At 48.5% G+C, this 16,387-nt stretch overlaps 1 protein-coding gene across 9 annotated transcripts in view; it reads left to right on the top strand.

Moving 5' to 3' along the window:
• The window catches only part of IGDCC4 (immunoglobulin superfamily DCC subclass member 4), a 198,101-nt gene that overhangs the window by 130,634 nt on the left and 51,080 nt on the right, over window positions 1-16,387 (top strand). For 7 of the 9 annotated variants that reach the window (XM_084641365.1, XM_084641360.1, XM_084641364.1 and 4 more), the window contains 6 exons: window positions 272-427; window positions 915-1,325; window positions 3,320-3,625; window positions 5,500-5,637; window positions 7,567-7,737; window positions 8,488-8,721. In XM_084641365.1, the coding sequence (XP_084497491.1) occupies window positions 272-427; window positions 915-1,325; window positions 3,320-3,625; window positions 5,500-5,637; window positions 7,567-7,737; window positions 8,488-8,721 (1,416 nt within the window). The remainder of the gene's footprint in view (window positions 1-271; window positions 428-914; window positions 1,326-3,319; window positions 3,626-5,499; window positions 5,638-7,566; window positions 7,738-8,487; window positions 8,722-16,387) is intronic. The other 2 variants (XM_084641359.1, XM_084641363.1) reach the window with 1 other exon arrangement.

The following is a 16,387-nucleotide window of genomic DNA, read 5'->3' as shown; positions in this document are numbered from 1 at the left end:
AAGAGATTGTCCTTATCTCAAATTGCTTCCCGCCTAAATAATCAAGATGGACAAAGAATGGGTGAGAAAAAAAATGCTATTTATCCCCATTTTACAATAGGAAACTGAGGCCCAGAGAGACCAAGTGACTTGCTCAAGGCCATGTACAGCGGCAGAGCTAGGAATTGAACTTTTCATGATGGTTATTAGTTAAAGTCTGGAACCCCTGGTGTCCGAGTGGGATCCCTAATGTAGGCTTTACACCCACGGTGTGTGTTTTTGTGCTCTGCAGACGGGAAGCCTATTTCCATGGACGTGATTGTGTTAGGCCGGACCAACCTCCTAATTCCTCAGGCCCAGCCCCATCACTCTGGCGTGTACGTCTGTCGGGCGAACAAACCCCAGACCCGGCAGTTTGTTACAGCTGCGGCTGAGCTCAGCGTCCTCGGTGAGTTGACAGAATAAACGTTTCAGATGTAAGCACCACCCCGGATAATTGCTTTCCCCCTAGAATCACATCCAGAGGCCCCCCTAGAAGGGATGCTCACAGCTCCCTCGCTGTGTCTAAGAGGGGAACGTAATTAGAAGGAAGCCATCAGGTCCCAATCATTCAGTCCAAGCATGGAATAGTTCTCAGTGGCGTTATTACCACCATTTAATTTTTTTTCCTTTCCGAAGCATTTTTTTTCTTTCTGCAGCATTCCCTTGTGAAAGCGACCAACTTCCACTCTTATGGAAGCCCCTGGGGAGAACAGCCTAGGAACAGGGAGGGAGTTGATACCGATTTTTTGGGGGCTAGTCTCAATTAAGTCTCAAGAGTTTGCCTGGCAAACCTCCCATGCACCTGGAGCTGTTTCAGACCTAATGTGGCCTGGGAGGAAAGGGCTCGCCTTGGCTTTTTCTTTTTGACCGTCCTTTCTCTGCTGTTCTTTCAGCACCTCCCAGCATCTCCCAGTCTCCCGAAACCATTTCCCGCACCCGGGCCAGCACTGCCAGGTTTGTGTGCAAAGCAGAAGGGGAGCCAGCCCCCGTCATCCACTGGCTGAAGAACGGAGAGGCCGTCCTGTCCAATGGCCGGGTGAAAATTCAGAGCAGTGGCAGCCTGGTGATCAACCAGATCGGGCTGGAGGACGCCGGCTATTACCAGTGCGTGGCGGAGAACAGGCTGGGGATGGCGTGTGCCACGGCCAAGCTCTCGGTCATTGTGCGGGAGGGCTTGCCAAGTGCTCCCAAGAAGGTGTCAGCCGTCTCCCTGTCCAGCACCACTGTCTTAGTGTCCTGGGAGCGTCCAGAGTACAACAGCGAGCAGATCATTGGCTTTTCCCTGCATTATCAGAAGGCCGTGGGTAGGTGCTCTCAGTTTGCATAGTTCGGTTGTCACCACCATCGTAGAATAGCGGTGATAACACGAATCCACGTGCTGCATGTCCCCTTTGTGGGCTTGTGCTTCCTTCTTTATTTTTTAACTACATCGTGCATGGACAGGAGCGGCTGTTCATGTGTTATCATGTCAGACAGGGTGTGATCAAGCTGGGTGTGCTTAGCCTGGGAGTTCAGGCAGCTGTAGTGTGGTATTTGCAGGGCCTCCTCAGAGAACCTGCCTCTCATACTATTGACTTCTCCCCACTAGGGTCAGAAAAATCTAGTGAGTCAGTGGGGTTTCAGAGCACTTTACCCTAGGATTTTTTTGGAAGCTCAGTTTGTATGGCAGAGCTGCACCTCAGACCCCGCCCCCTCAATGATTGTTAAGGCTGTTGTTATATTAATGGGACAGAGCTAAGGGTTTGAAGCCTTAAAACCACCTCTGCCTCTTCTTACCCAATTTTGCACGTGCAATTCATTGCACTTACCAGTTTTGCACATGCATATTGGGCAGTTGGGTGCCCATCTCCCCATTCTGTGCATGCAAGTGGCCACTTTTGTGATGCAATCAGTTGCATGAACAGACTTGGCCATGCAAAAGTGGAAGCCTGGGATGAAAATTTGACCTTGAGCATCTCTGGGGAATGCATGTTCGAAACAGGCCTTGGTGCATCCCACAGATACAATGAAGAAATAACCATGCTGGGATTCTAATCTGGGATCCCAGCCAGACTAAGTAGTTTCCTACCTTCCAAATCAGTATTCCGTCTTCTGGATAGCTGTGAAAAACTGAAAGAAGAGTAGGTGAACATCTGTAGTGTGCTCATCAGGACACTTCAGAAAAATTTTATCCTTGGTGATTTAGGAGCTTAAATCCCATTGATGTAGACACTGCTGAAAACTTTTCCGTTAGTCTTTATTCCCGTATGACACTGCTGTCCTTTTGATTTTATGTACACTTATTATGATTAAGGCTAAGATTTGTCACTGATATTTTTAGTAAAAGTCACGGACAGGTCACGGGCAAAAAAAGAAAAATTCATGGGAGCCGTGACCTGTCCGTGACTTTTACTAAAAATATCCCTGACAAAATGGGGATCTGCGGGTCCCCACACTGCCTGAAGTGGGGCAGCTACACAGGGCTAGGAGCCGCTTGCAGCTCTGGGGGCCCCCACTGCTTGTGGGGGCCAGAAGCTGTTGGGTTCCTCCCCCACTGGCAGCTCCAGGGGTTCCCCGCTGCCCGGGGCAGCCAGGAGCTCGGGGGTTCCCCAGGGACGGCCAGGAGCTTGGGGGTTCCCCCACCACCTGTGGTGGATGGAAAGTGCAGGGTACCCCACCGCCTGCTGCAGCGGTACCCCACAGCTCCCTGCCCCCACAGGCAGCGGGGAACCCTGCAGCTTCCAACCACCGCAGGCTGAAGTCACGGAGGTCGCTGGAAGTCACGGAGTCTGTGACTCCCACAACGTCCGTGACTAAAGCGTAGCCTTAATTATGATCAGTGAATGTACAAAATACCAGAAAGACGCTTGGTGCCAAGGGGCAATGACAGTGACTAAAACGGTCAAAGTTGGGTGCCTAGACGGTAGGTGTCTACATCTACAATCTGAATCAGGGATCTGACTTTCAGAGAATTGAGCTGAGAATCTCCCATGTCTGCGGATGTCGGTGGGAAGCAAGAGCTCACGTGAAATCAGGCTGCTTATTTAGGTGCCTTAGTATGGATTTAGGTGCTTAACTTTGGCTAAAACGCTCACACGTAGGCATCTAATGTCCCTGCCTGACGAGCTCAGTGTCTAAGTTAAGATTTGCCAGAACATGACGGGAGAGGGTGACAGAGGGAGGACAAGGGGTATGCCATAATGGTTTCAAAGAGGGAAAGTTACAGTTTGTAGGTCTTGTGGAAGAGCTGATTTTGGACTTGACCAGTGTCTTGCTTCCTGCTGGTTGTACTGATGATGGGTTTTTGCATTGTCTCTAGGAACTGATAATGTAGAATACCAATTTGCTGTCAATAATGATACCACTGAGCTTCAAGTGAAAGACCTGGAACCCAATACCAATTATGTTTTCTACATGGTTGCATACTCCCAGCTAGGAGCCAGTCGGACGTCCTCTTCCATTATCGTGCGGACCCTGGAGGATGGTGCGTTGAGTAGACGTGCCCGGGTGTGTCTGAAAGTATTATCCAGCGATCAAGAAATCGTTACGCTTCACAAATGGAGACGTCACAAGACACCCTCCAGAGCATGGTGTCAGCTTGCAGAAATCCAGACGCGCTGCGAAGGTGGCCTGTTGCGACTGGATATTTATTGATGCTTTTTTTTTTTCTTCAGAGAGTGGGGAATAGTGATCTGCATGGGCAGCAACAGACATTAGATATTATCCTGCTGTCTTCTGATCCTGGTTCAGTTGACACACAGGCACCATTACTTGAAGTGAATTCAGCCGGTCTGGATTTTTACTTAGGTAACAGTGATTTTGCTCCATGTGGACTTGATCCAAAGCCCACTGAAGCAAACGGAAAGACTCCCATTAACTGGGGTCAGGCCTGCAGTCAAGTCTATTAAAAGATTATATTTTGCATTTATATCACCTTTCATTCCAAGTGTTCCAAAGCGTTTCTTAAACAGTATATACAGAACACTGCCAAAATGCAGCCGCACAGGGGCTGGAGGGCACTGCCAACTAGCCCATAACATGCCGTAGGACAGTGGCATTAAGGGGAAATTTTGGCCACATACCAGGCAAAGCCCTTCTGTTATGGGGTCTGTAATGTCCATACATGACTGTAAAGTTTAATCTGAAATTCACCCAGATAGTAAACTGCATGATGCCTGTGTAATGGGGTACAGTCACTGCTGGGGGCGCCCCCTTGTGGCCGGGTCTGGGGATTATGTCTCATACAGTCTAGTGCCCCTTTCCATCAGTCATTCCGTTGCTGAAATGGCCTCTCCTCCAGTACTTCACAGCACTCGCTCTTCATGACTCAGCCCTCCAGATGGGTCACTTTATAGCCTCCCCCTGCCGCGGTCCCGAAGTCCCTCCGGACCAACTGTCCATACACTGTCTCAGGCTTCCGTGCCAATTACCACTCTGTGCCACTTCCCCAGTGGCTGCTAAGGAAACCTGGGCCCACCCACTACTCCAGGTTACCACTCAGGGACCCTATCATCAGCATCCAAGGTCTACACAGTCTCAACTCTTGCTGCTCTGTCCCTGGGCTTCTTCCTGCTTTGCCTTCCACGGGCTTTCTTCCCCATACCACCCCTGGGTGAACCCCTTCCGTCTGGGACAGGATCCCAGGGCATTCACCTCCCCCTGGGTTTCCACCTCTCTCTTCCCAGAGTGTGACTGTAGACTCTCTTCCTGCAGCTCTCCACTTCCTGGCTTATACAAGCCCAGCCTGCTCCTGCCCAGCTGGTCTTCATCTTCAGTTAGACTTTTTCAATCAATCCTGACTCTCCCCCCGGTGCGGTAGAAGGTTAATTGGCCCCTTCTGAGCCACCATAATCCTGTCAGGGCTGGTGTGGGGTGAACTCCCTGTCACAATCTGCCTCGGAAGTATGAACAGCTGCCTGGAATACAAATCTGTGGTTCTAGGGAGACTTGTTTTTCAAACCTGATGCTTAGATCCTTGAGCCATCCCCTGTGGCATTAAATCTCTCTGTTTCCATGGCAAAAAACTGAAAGCAGATAGGCCTGTCTAAAGTAAACTCCCAAATCCTTAGTGGAACAGGGAGCATTTCTGAGTGTCCTTAGGATATCAGTGTTTAAATTCTGGAAGCAAACAGGTAATGAGACATTGACATGCTAGCGGGGCAAAGACAGAAGTGGAAGCTGTTGTGGTCCAATCACAGGCATTAAGTATGTGAGACTCAACACAGGGCATGGAGTGTCAGCATGCCCCCAGCAGTTACGATTGTATGCTCTGCAGGGACAATACTTTCAGGACCGAGGACACCCAAGGTTCACCTGCCCAGAGGAATGGGTCAGCTCGGGCAATCCCAAAGCCAATCCCTGAACCTCTGAAGCCCCTTGGTTCAGACATACATGCTCCCAAGTGGAGCTAATCCCCAGTTGTGCCTCTTGTTGAAGCAGCTTGTTGCTCTTGGTTTTGGACTGAGGAGATGTCTCATCTGTTCGTTGCTTTTGCCCCAGTTCCCAGTGCTGCTCCTCAGCTGTCTCTGTCAAGTACAACCCCGGCCGACATCCGAGTGACGTGGCTGCCTCTCCCTCCGGAGCTGAGCAATGGGAAGATAACGAAATATAAAATTGACTACTGCACCCTCAAGGAAGGTGAGGAGGAAATGTGCTCAGTGAGAAGCAGAGATTGGCGCATTCAGTGCGTTATTGCAGTTCTCAGAAATGTATTGTGTGTATGGTTAATGCTGGCAAAAGGTGCCGGGCTGAAAACCTTTAGGACCCAGAGGCCTTTGTTTATCCATATCCATACAGCATAGAGACCAGCCCTGCAGGTGTCCCCATACTGCCCCACTGATGTGCCTCAAACCTCCCCTGAAAGGGTTAGACAAGAATTCACTCCCCAGCGCCCATTCTGTGGCCACCCTCCGCTGAGCTCTGCCATTGCACATGGGAACTGGACTGAGGATTGCATTTCACCCGGGCCACCAAATAAACATCAGAGGATAACAACTTCTGGCTGTCCCTGGTGTTTTATGTGTTTTGAAAGGGGTGTAATGATTATAGGGGTAGATGGGGAAGTGCATTCGATGAATTGTAATTGTAATAAATCAGATCATAGTGTCAAAATAAAACCGGTATCCCGGCAAGCCCATGTAACCACATTTGCCAGGTTTCGGCTTTATCTGGTTTTATTATATTGTTAGCCAGTACACTAACCCTTCAGTGGGGACATGGGCACTTTCTCATCGGTGCCGGCGTCCCAACCCCTCAAGCTTTCCTAGCTCTGCAGCTGGTCACCTCCAGGATGTAGGGAGGGGATTGGGAATGTGACAGTGACGGGTTTGAGCTGTATTTCTGTTCTGCACCATGACACCTGGTTCTTGGGTTTATTCTCGGCGCCTAAAAGTGGTTGCACCCAACCCGATGAGTCAGTGGGAAGCGTTTGAAACGTGTGCACCACGGGGGTGATGTGGGGTTGTTTAAGGTGTATCCGCACTGCAGCTGGGAGGTGGGATTCCCAGCGCGGATAGACAGTCCTGCGCTAGCTCAGCTCGAGCTAGCGTGCTAAAAATCGCCGTGTGACTTTTGCAGCACAGCTGTCAGCTCGGGTTAGCCACCTGAGCTCAGGGCCAGGGGATCGGGCGTGCTTGGATTCGGGCGGCCAGCCTGAGCTGCCGCCAGACCTGCAGCTTCCACACGGCTGCTGTTAGTGCACTAGCTGGAGCACACGTTTGTCTGCCTGCGCCTGGAAACACACCTCCCACCTGCAGTGTAGACACAGTCTTAATGTTAAAGAACTGGGGCAAAATTCCCACAGGAGCTCAAACAGGGTGAATCGTTTAAACGTGACCTTTACATTAACCATAGGGCCACTGTTTGAATCTCTAGCAAGGCTGATCTTTGCAGCTCCAATGGAAATCTCCCACCAGGCTCTATTGAAATCTTTAGCTGAACGTACCTTATAACAGAGATGATCTGAGGAGAGGCAGTGTTCAAATTTGGGTCTGGGTCTGGATTAGATTTAGGCTGGATTTGAAATGCCATGAGTCAGGGGTAGGTTCTTGGTTCATATCAGTTAATTCAGGCTAGCATTTGGCTGCAGATTTGATGGCACCAAAATCTCAGTAGGGGCTCTTCTGAGATTTTGGCCCAAGGTATTGAGATGTCCACCATCTAGAAGGGTGGAAATTTCACTCCATCAGCTGTTCTCGTGAGATTTCTGCCAGCTTCACGCTGTCTCACAATTCCTGCTGTATCCAGACTGGAATTGTGTGTGTTCAGTGGGGAGAACAGACCCCTTCCTGTTCTGAATGTGACCCAGAATCGAAGCTGGAAAGGGATTGCTGAATCACGATTCCAGTTTTGGCCCGTCTCTAGTTATAAATCATCATCGCGCTGTTACGTGACAATGTGACATGGAGGGAAGTTTGCCTCTGGGCCGAAGGCCAGCACAGTGCACCATGCAAGTCTCACCTCAGCTTATTTGTAGCCCGGATCTCGCTCTGCTGGCCCTCGGCACAGGGGCGAATTCACTCGGATTGGAATAAAGAAGTCTAACTGGGGTTTCCTTGGCTCTGGCAGATCAGATCTCCTCCACCGAGGTGGGTGCAAATGAGACGCAAATCACCCTTGAGTCGCTCCATCCCAATAAAGTCTACAAAGTGCGCATTGCGGCCAGCACCAGTGCAGGGTATGGGGCCCCGTCGGAGTGGACGCAGCACCGTACTCCTGACAAGGACAACCAAACACACGGTAGGGGGCGTGGTGTGCGTGGCATAGCTCCTTTCTCTTCGCTGGGGCTTGGAACAGCACCGCCATGAGGGTGGGAGGTCAATACCATGATCCCCATTTCTCAGATGGGGAAGCTGAGGCAGTTAGACTATACGGCTTACCCAACCTCACATAAGGTTGTGTCTACACTAGGGAATTGTAGCACTAGGTCCCAGGCACACCAGAACCCCTTCCCTAGGTTTCCATTTAGTATAGGAAACCAGAATGCTTTCCCCTGTCCCTTGCTGCTGGGTGTGTTGGTGATGGGTCCTTCTCCCCACCACCTCCCAGATCTTCCTCAGGCTGCACGTTATAAGCAAGGGCTGATGAAAAATGAGTGTGGACATGTCTGGAAGTGGGTCGACAAAATTAACATACCAAGATGAAAGCAGAGCCAACAGACAGCAGCCGTAAAGGTGGTGCTGTAGCTAACTCAAAATAGGGCAGGTAAACTCCACCCCACCACAGTAGCTCCCAATCACCAGTTCTGCCTGCTAGACTGCACCCCCTTGCTATGTAGATGAACATCAGTTCTGTTATTCTGTGTTTATCTGGTTGGCCCATGCAGTGACAGAATTGTGACCGCTCCTCTCTGCCACATCAGGGGCATGTCCCCTCACTGGGACAGACCCTGCCTGTCCTTCAGGGGTGGAGAGAAGGAAGCCCCTTAGCAAAGGAAGGAAACACCGAGGAGTTGCTGAAATGTGGGTTTCTTTCCTCTTGTTTTTCTAGTTCCATTTGCCCCGACAGAATTAAAGGTCCGAGCGAAAATGGAATCCCTCCTGGTCACTTGGCAACCCCCAGCCAACCACGCCCAGATTTCAGGCTACAAGCTGTACTACCGGGAAGTGGGCACAGAAGAGTCAAGTGACGAAAACCCCTCTGATGGCACGGAAGAGGAGAGCTGGGATGTGGGGCCCATAAAGCTAAAGAAGAAAATGAAGCAGTATGAGTTAACTCGACTAGGTTAGCTGGTTAAGTCTACTTCTTACCAACATGTACTGGCACCGTGGTTCCACCTTGCAGTGCAAGGAGGTCGTGATCAAGAACTTCTAAGAAGGGGCAAAGTTCTTTGGCTGCAAGCCCTTCAGCTGTACCATTGCATCCTACAGAGTCTGCTGAATGTACCTGACTTCTAAAGCTCCTCCCACTGTTAAGTCTTTAGCCAAACTGTTGCAGGGATGAGTGTACTGAGAGTTTAGGGGGCAGAAATTAACCTCTGTCTCATTCAGGTACTTGTGAGACCACCTGTCAGTGCAGGATCCGAGTGCTAAATTATTTTCATAATAGTAAATATTAAAATGCAGAAACTTCTGAAAGCTAATGTAGTGACAGATTATTCTCTAATCCGTGATTAAATAATATCTGGTGAAGCACAGATTGAAATGGTTGGTGTATCCTACGTTCGTATCTCAAAACTCAGGTCACAACAATCATCTGTCCCCACCTACATATTTCTAAGAACCTCTCATAGAATCATAGACGATGAGGGTTGGAAGGGACCTCAGGAGGTCATCTAGTCCAACCCACTGCTCAAAGCAGGACCAATCCCCAACTAAATCATCCCAGCCAGGGCTATGTCAAGCCGGGCCTTAAAAACTTCTAAGGATGGAGATTCCACCACCTCCCTAGGGAACCTATTCCAGTGCTTCACCACCCTCCTAGTGAAAACGTTTTTCCAATATCCAACCTAGACCTCCCCCACTGCAACTTGAGACCATTGCTCCTTGTTCTGTCATCTGCCACCACTGAGAACAGCCCAGCTCCATCCTCTTTGGAACACCGCTTCAGGTAATTGAAGGCTGCTGTCAAATTCCCCCTCACTCTTCTCTTCTGCAGACTAAATAACCCCAGTTCCCTCAGCCTCTCCTCATAAGTCATGTGCTCCAGCCCCCTAATCATTTTAGTTGCCCTCCGCTGAACTCTCTCCAATTTGTCCACATCCTTTCTGTAGTGGAGGGCCCAAAACTGAATGCAATACTCCAGATGTGGCCTTACCAGTGCTGAATAGAGGGGAATAATCACTTCCCTCAATCTACTGGCAATGCTCCTACTAATACAGCCCAATAGGCCATTAGCCTTCTTGGCAACTAGGGCACACTGCTGACTCTCATATCCAGCTTCTCGTCCACTGTAATCCCCAGGTCCTTTTCTGCAGAACTGCTGCTTAGCCAGTCAGTCCCCAGCCTGTAGTGGTGCATGGGATTCTTTCTTCCTAAGTGCAGGACTCTTCACTTGTCCTTGTTGAACCTCATCAGATTTCTTTTGGCCCAATCCTCCAATTTGTCTAGGTCACTCTGGACCCTATCCCTACCCTCCAGCATATCAACCTCTCCCTCCAGCTTGCTGTCATCTGCAGACTCACTGAGAGTGCAATCCACGCTCATCCTCCTGATCATTAATGAAGATTTTGAACAAAACCAGTCCCAGGACCAACCCCTGGGGCACTCCGCTTGATACCAGCTGCCAACTAGACATTGAGCCATTGATCACTACCCGTTGAGCCTGACGATCTAGCCAACTTTCCATCCACCTTATAGTCCATTCATCCAGCCCATACTTCTTTAACTTGCTGACAAGAATACTGTGGGAGACCGTATCAAAAGCTTTGCTAAAGTCAAGGTATATCATGTCCACCGCTTTTCCCATGTCCACAGAGGCAGTTATCATATCACAGAAGGCAATCAAGTTGGTCAGGCATGACTTACCCTTGGTGAATCCACGCTGACTGTTCCTGATCACCTTCCTCTCCTCCAAGTGCTTCAAAATGGATTCCTTGAGGACCTGCTCCATGATTTTTCCAGGGCCTGAGGTGAGGCTGACCAGTCTGTAGTTCCCAGGATCCTCCTCCTTCCTTTTTTTAAAGTTGGGCACTATATTTTCCTTTTTCCAATCGGCCAGGACCTCCCCCGATCACCACGAGTTTTCAAAGATAATGGCCAGTGGCTCTACAATCACATCAGCCAACTCCCGCAGCACCCTCCGATGCAATAGATCCGGACCCATGGACTTGTGCACGTCCAGCTTTTCTAAACAGTCATTAACCTGTTCTTTCACCACTGAGGGCTGCTCACCTCCTCCCCATACTGTGCTGCCCAGTGCAGCAGTCTGGGAGCTGACCTTGTCTGTGAAGACTGAGGCAAAAAAAGCATTGAGTACTTCAGCTTTTTCCACATCCTCTGTCACTAGGTTGCCTCCCCCATTCAGTAAGGGTCCCACACTTTCCCTGACCACATTCTTGTTGCTAACATACCTGTGGAAACTCTTCTTATTACCCTTCACATCCCTTGCTAGCTGCAACTCCAACTGTGCTTTGGCCTTCCTGATGACACCCCTGCATGCTCGAGCAATATCTTTATACTCCTCCCGATTCATCTGACCAAGTTTCTACTTCTTGTAAGATTCCTTTTTGTGTTTAAGTTCACCGACGATTTCTCTGTTAAGCTAAGGTGGTGGCCTGCCGTACTTGCTATTCTTTCTGCACATTGGGATGGTTTGTTCCTGCACTCTCAATAAGGCTTCTTTAAAATACAGCCAGCTCGCCTGGACTCCTTTCCCCCTCATTAGCCTCCCAGGGGATCCTGCCCATCAGTTCCCTGAGGGAGTCAAAGTCTGCTTTTCTAAAGTCCAGGGTCTGTATTCTGCTGCTCTCCTTTCTTCCTTTTGTCAGGATCCTGAACACGACCATCTCATGGTCACTGCTGCCTAGGTTGCCACCCACTTCTACTTCCCCTACCAATTCTTCCCTGTTTGTGAGCAGCAGGTCAAGAGGAGCATGGCCCCTAGTTGGTTCCTCCAGCACTTGCACCAGGAAGTTGTCCCGAACACTCTCCAAAAACTTCCTGGATTGTCTGTGCACTGCTGTTTTGCTCTCCCAGCAGATGTCAGGGTAGTTGAAGTCCCCCATGAGAACCAGGGCCTGTGATCTGGAAACTTCTGTTAGTTGTCCGAAGAAAGCCTCCCCGTCCTGGTCTGGTGGTCTATAGCACACGCCCACCATGACATCACCCTTGTTGCTCTCGCGTCTAAACTTAACCCAAAGGCTCTCAACAGGCTTTTCTCCAGTTTCATACTGGAGCTGTGAGCAATCATGCTGCTCTCTTACATACAGTGTATGTAAGATGCATCTCTAATGCAGCCAAGTGTGTTTGTTACTTAAGGTTAAAAAGCACATGAGATGTCTGCTCCAGATTAAAATACAGCCGTGAGTAAATCCTCACCACACTGCTCTCAGGTGGGTATTATTTTCCCCATTTTACAGAGGAGAAAAATTGAGGCAAAAAGGTTCAGAGCTGGTGGTCAGAGAATGAGTCTGAGTCACAGCTGGGATAATAAGCCGCAATCAGATCTGAAGGACAACTTTAGCTAACAAGGTGCTTGTAACCATTTACTACAATAGACTATCTGTATAGTATCTGACTAGAGTAATTAGTTAATTAACCAACTGATAAGAAATCCGACATGCCATGAGTACTCTTGAAATAGGACTCTCCCTTCTTTGCCCCATGGCTCACCCTTGTAATTGTCGCATTCTGTAACTAGTTGGTTAATTACTAGGCTCAGAGGTACAATATATAGGGCTCTATGGGACTGATCTTCAGCTAGTGTAAAATCAGCATAATTCCCTTGAAGTCAATGCAGTTGTGCTGATTTTTGCCAGCTGAGGATCTGGCCCCATGTAGTGCAGCATTTTGCTTTGTTGACAAAGGCCAGCTGTTGAAACAGCAGTCTGAGTGTGCTTGCTAGCTTGATTTACACACCTCACGTATATTATGGATGGTTTAACAGTCAATATATAGGACCTGGGAGGCTAACTTATGTCACCACTAAATAAACTTTCCCCGTCTAGAATCGCTTTACAGCTGTGTCTACTCGTAGCCTGGAGAGGGTGTTAGCAGTTACAAGCCACTCTGAAGAATTTAGATCTGTAATTACTGCATGGAGGAAACCACATCTGTACATCATGTACTGTCCTTACCACTGACAAACCAGCAAGGAGAGTGGCCCAGGAATGATCTGAATTGGTTCCAAATGGTCCGGCACATCAGTGCTCAGAACATGACTTGTTCATCTGTAATTACTTCCTTACATTTGGGCATCAATCATCTCTTGATGGTTTCCTTATGATGGGGCTGACGTGGATTAACTAGTGTAACTTCATGAAGAGGCTGAACTGTCTTCCAGTTGGGAGCGTCCTCTTTTGCTTTTCTGTGGAATGACGAGCTCTTGGGGGCTTGGAAAAGGGATGGGGTAGAAGCACCTAGTGTACGCTGAGAATGCAAAGGTGATGGGGAAGGCAGGGGAGTGTGAAAACCCAGCAAGAGTCGAAGTATGAGCATGCTGATTGAAGGCTAGACTGTGCAACCCTTGCACTGGTGGGCGCCAGCTCACACAAGCAGGTGTTGATTTCATTGAGGCTACATGTGCGAGTCAGGATTGCACAATCTGGATCATGGGCACTTGGCGAGAATATCACAATTCAGTTGGGACGAGGGATTGGATAAGGAACTGCAAAGTATTAAAAAGGGAACAGAGTCAGGAAAATCATTGTGCAGGAAATAGGAGAAATGGGACATTGTAATCAACACAAGTCTGTCGTTCCGGGCTTAATCCTGACATGTGTTGGCTCCAAGAATTCTCACTGATTTCAGTGGACATTCTAGGCCTGACTCTAGCAATTAATCACTAGTAACGGAATGTAACCCAAGGGCCGGGATCTAGAAGAAAAAGAAACACTGAGGGCCTAATTGTGCCATCCATGTTAATGGCTAGTAAGTAGTACCTTACTTTGGGAGCGGTACCAGGTACTTTTTAGCCTGAGAAAGGGTGGGAGAGTTAATGCCCAAATGAGCACTTAAGAAAATGAATGCAAAAATATATATTAGTCTATTGGAAATATTACAGCCATCCAGATCCCATATTTGAAGCGATGCAGCCTAGATTATTCTGGATCAATTTAATATAGGCATACACATATATAAGGGGATATAACAAAATAGATCTGTTTTCACCCTGCCTGCTAGCTTCGATAGCAATTCTTGAAAGGTTGATAAAACGTCAAGTCTGTAAGCTTTCAGATATTGAACTTCTGAGCCTTGATTATAAGAAACAGGAGCCTAACTCCAGCTTTCGAAAACCAACGTGGCCTGATTCTCAGTGGCTAGGTGGTGCAGTGGAAATGATCCGGATTCGTATGCCAGGGGTCGCAGATACAAATCCCAGCTTCTAGATTGCATAAGTGGCAAAAATTGATGCTAAGAATCTCCAGAGTTATAACTGCTGCCCCTTGCAGAAAGTTTGCAGTATCAAACTTCGTGTTTCACAATCTCTATTAGAGATCAGGATGAGGAGCAGATTATCTCACGTCCGCTTGCTGTATGGTTTCCTGTACCTTCCTCTGAAGCATCTGGTGCTGGCCACTGTCCCAGACTGGGCTAAATGGACCTCAGGTCTGATCCAGTCTGGTAATTCCTATATAAGTACTGAGCACCCGGCTGCAACTTCTGGTGTCAATGGGATCTGCTGGATACTTGCACTCCTGGAAATCTGGGCTCTAAGTTAAGTGCCTAAATGGGGATTTAGGAGCCTGACTTTAGGCTCTCATCATTGTAAAATTTTGGCCATGATGTTCAAAAGGAAAAAAGTCGTTACTGTATTAACAGTGTATGCGGGCACAGTGAGACTTGGCCTTTCCTTCCTGTCTTCGTGCTATTTCTTCCAGGGCAAGTTGTCCATTTTGCAACATCTTCCTTCTTGCCCTAACGCTCCCCTACCCAAACCAGACTCATTTCCCAGTGTTCCTCTCAGAAGGTTTTGTGAAGCTGAGAAAGTAACGCACAGAGCGAAACTCTGAGCAAGCGTTTGTGGAGCGGGGCCATTGATCAGTTACGTGCCACTGAGCCTGAGAACTCAGCGACTCTGTAGTCCAACAATGATAGCCCCTGCCTCAGTGAATTTAAGAGGCTCTCCTTTGTCAGAGGAGGCATGAATGCAGGTCAGCCAGTCTGTTTTCATCATCGCGCAACACCAAGGCGGCTTTTGAGGGAGACAAAACTGTGTTTGCTTTGGGGAGCCTTTCAGCGTGAAGAATGTGGCCGAACTGTTTTTAGATTCCGAACGTGAACACGTATTGTGAAGCCAGGGCAGCCTTCCGAGCACCCTTGGGGTAATTGGCACCAATAGGCCCTGGGAGCATAATTGGCGCAATAATAATAAAATTGGCATCAGTGAGACGGGCTTTGTGCTGCTTACATTGGCACGGCAAAGGAGCCGGTGAGCCATCGGGGCAGGGGATGAATAGGCACATCCCTAATTAACAAACTTCAGCAGCTAAATGCAGCCGAGGGAACCAAAGAGACTATGGGCTGCTTTCAGCGCATTTCTGAACAAGGGACTAGATGTCTAGAGAGAATTGCCAGTTTCCCTCTATTTAAAAACTTTGAATCTTTTAAGTAGTTTCCTTGAATAAACATCCCTGCTAAAATGTCCCCCAACATGGCAGGAGAGGCTTCTAGTTTGTGAAAGACCAGAAGAAAGAGGCAGGCAAGCTTTGCAACGGCCTTTTGGACTGTGTGGGCTAAGTTTGGTGTCCGTTGTCGGAACTAACGAAAGCGCAGCTAATGCTGCCGGGAGATATTCTGGGCCTTTTCCTGCAACCCCGTTTGGGGTCAGTGGGAGAATTTCACTTGAAACGGGGATCTCTGTTTCCTTTCTGAAGGCGCCTGGCTTTATTATTAAAGCAGCTGTGTCTGAGAAAGCGGTAGGCTCTGTTTGTTGTTGTGCGCACCAGAGTTTTTCTGACTGTAAGAATTTCTCTTGGTAGATGAGACAGTTTGGGACCGATCCTGTGCTTCTGTGTGCACCAAAAATTCTTGTCAACTTTAATAGAAGTTTTCAAGGTGCAAGGAATTGCAGGATCCAGCACTGTGTCTTTAAAAATACCCCCTCCCCGTGGCTGTACAATGTATCCTTCTGATCAGAATACATGAACTGGGCTTTCCCTGAGCAGAGGTTATTGGCACAGTCACACCATGAGAGAAGTTCTCCCACTAGGCTAAGGGGCTGCTGAAGGGCCCTCTGCATAATTAGAAGGTGATTGATTTTGTTTTGTAGATTTGCAAGGGTGTTGTTGAGTTACAAGGATAAATTTAATGTGATGCTTTTGTTTACTTTGGATGGTCAGCTTTAGTACACGTGTGTGTATGTGTGTGGGCGTGTGCAAGGGAGAGAGAAGTAAATACGCTTGTGTTCTGTGGTAGGTTGGTCTTGGATGGGAGCAAAAGGGAGTAAGGTCTAAGATATTTCTTAGAGCACTCGTTAGTGCAGTATCTAAGCAATCACTCTGAGGATCTAGCCCTAAATTACTGGGTAAAGCAACTGGAGCAAAGAGTATTAATGTGTCACCTATCTTTGGAGAGGCCATTGGGTTACCACCCATCCGGGTTTTCCCAGATAATCCTGCTCCAATGCTTGCAGGACATTCATAGCTCCTCGAACAACTCCCGGGACCTCTTAAACGCAGTCATCTTGCACTGTGGGACAATGTCGTGATGAAGCTTTAATGCAACATGATGCTACCTTCAGTGATAGAGGCAGGCACACAGGATTGGGGGTCAGGAAATCGTGAGTTCTT

The sequence above is a fragment of the Lepidochelys olivacea genome, assembly GCF_965140295.1.
Source record: "Lepidochelys olivacea isolate rLepOli2 genome assembly, chromosome: 10".
Lineage (NCBI taxonomy): Eukaryota > Metazoa > Chordata > Testudines > Cheloniidae > Lepidochelys > Lepidochelys olivacea.
This window is presented reverse-complemented; position numbering and strand designations above follow the sequence as displayed.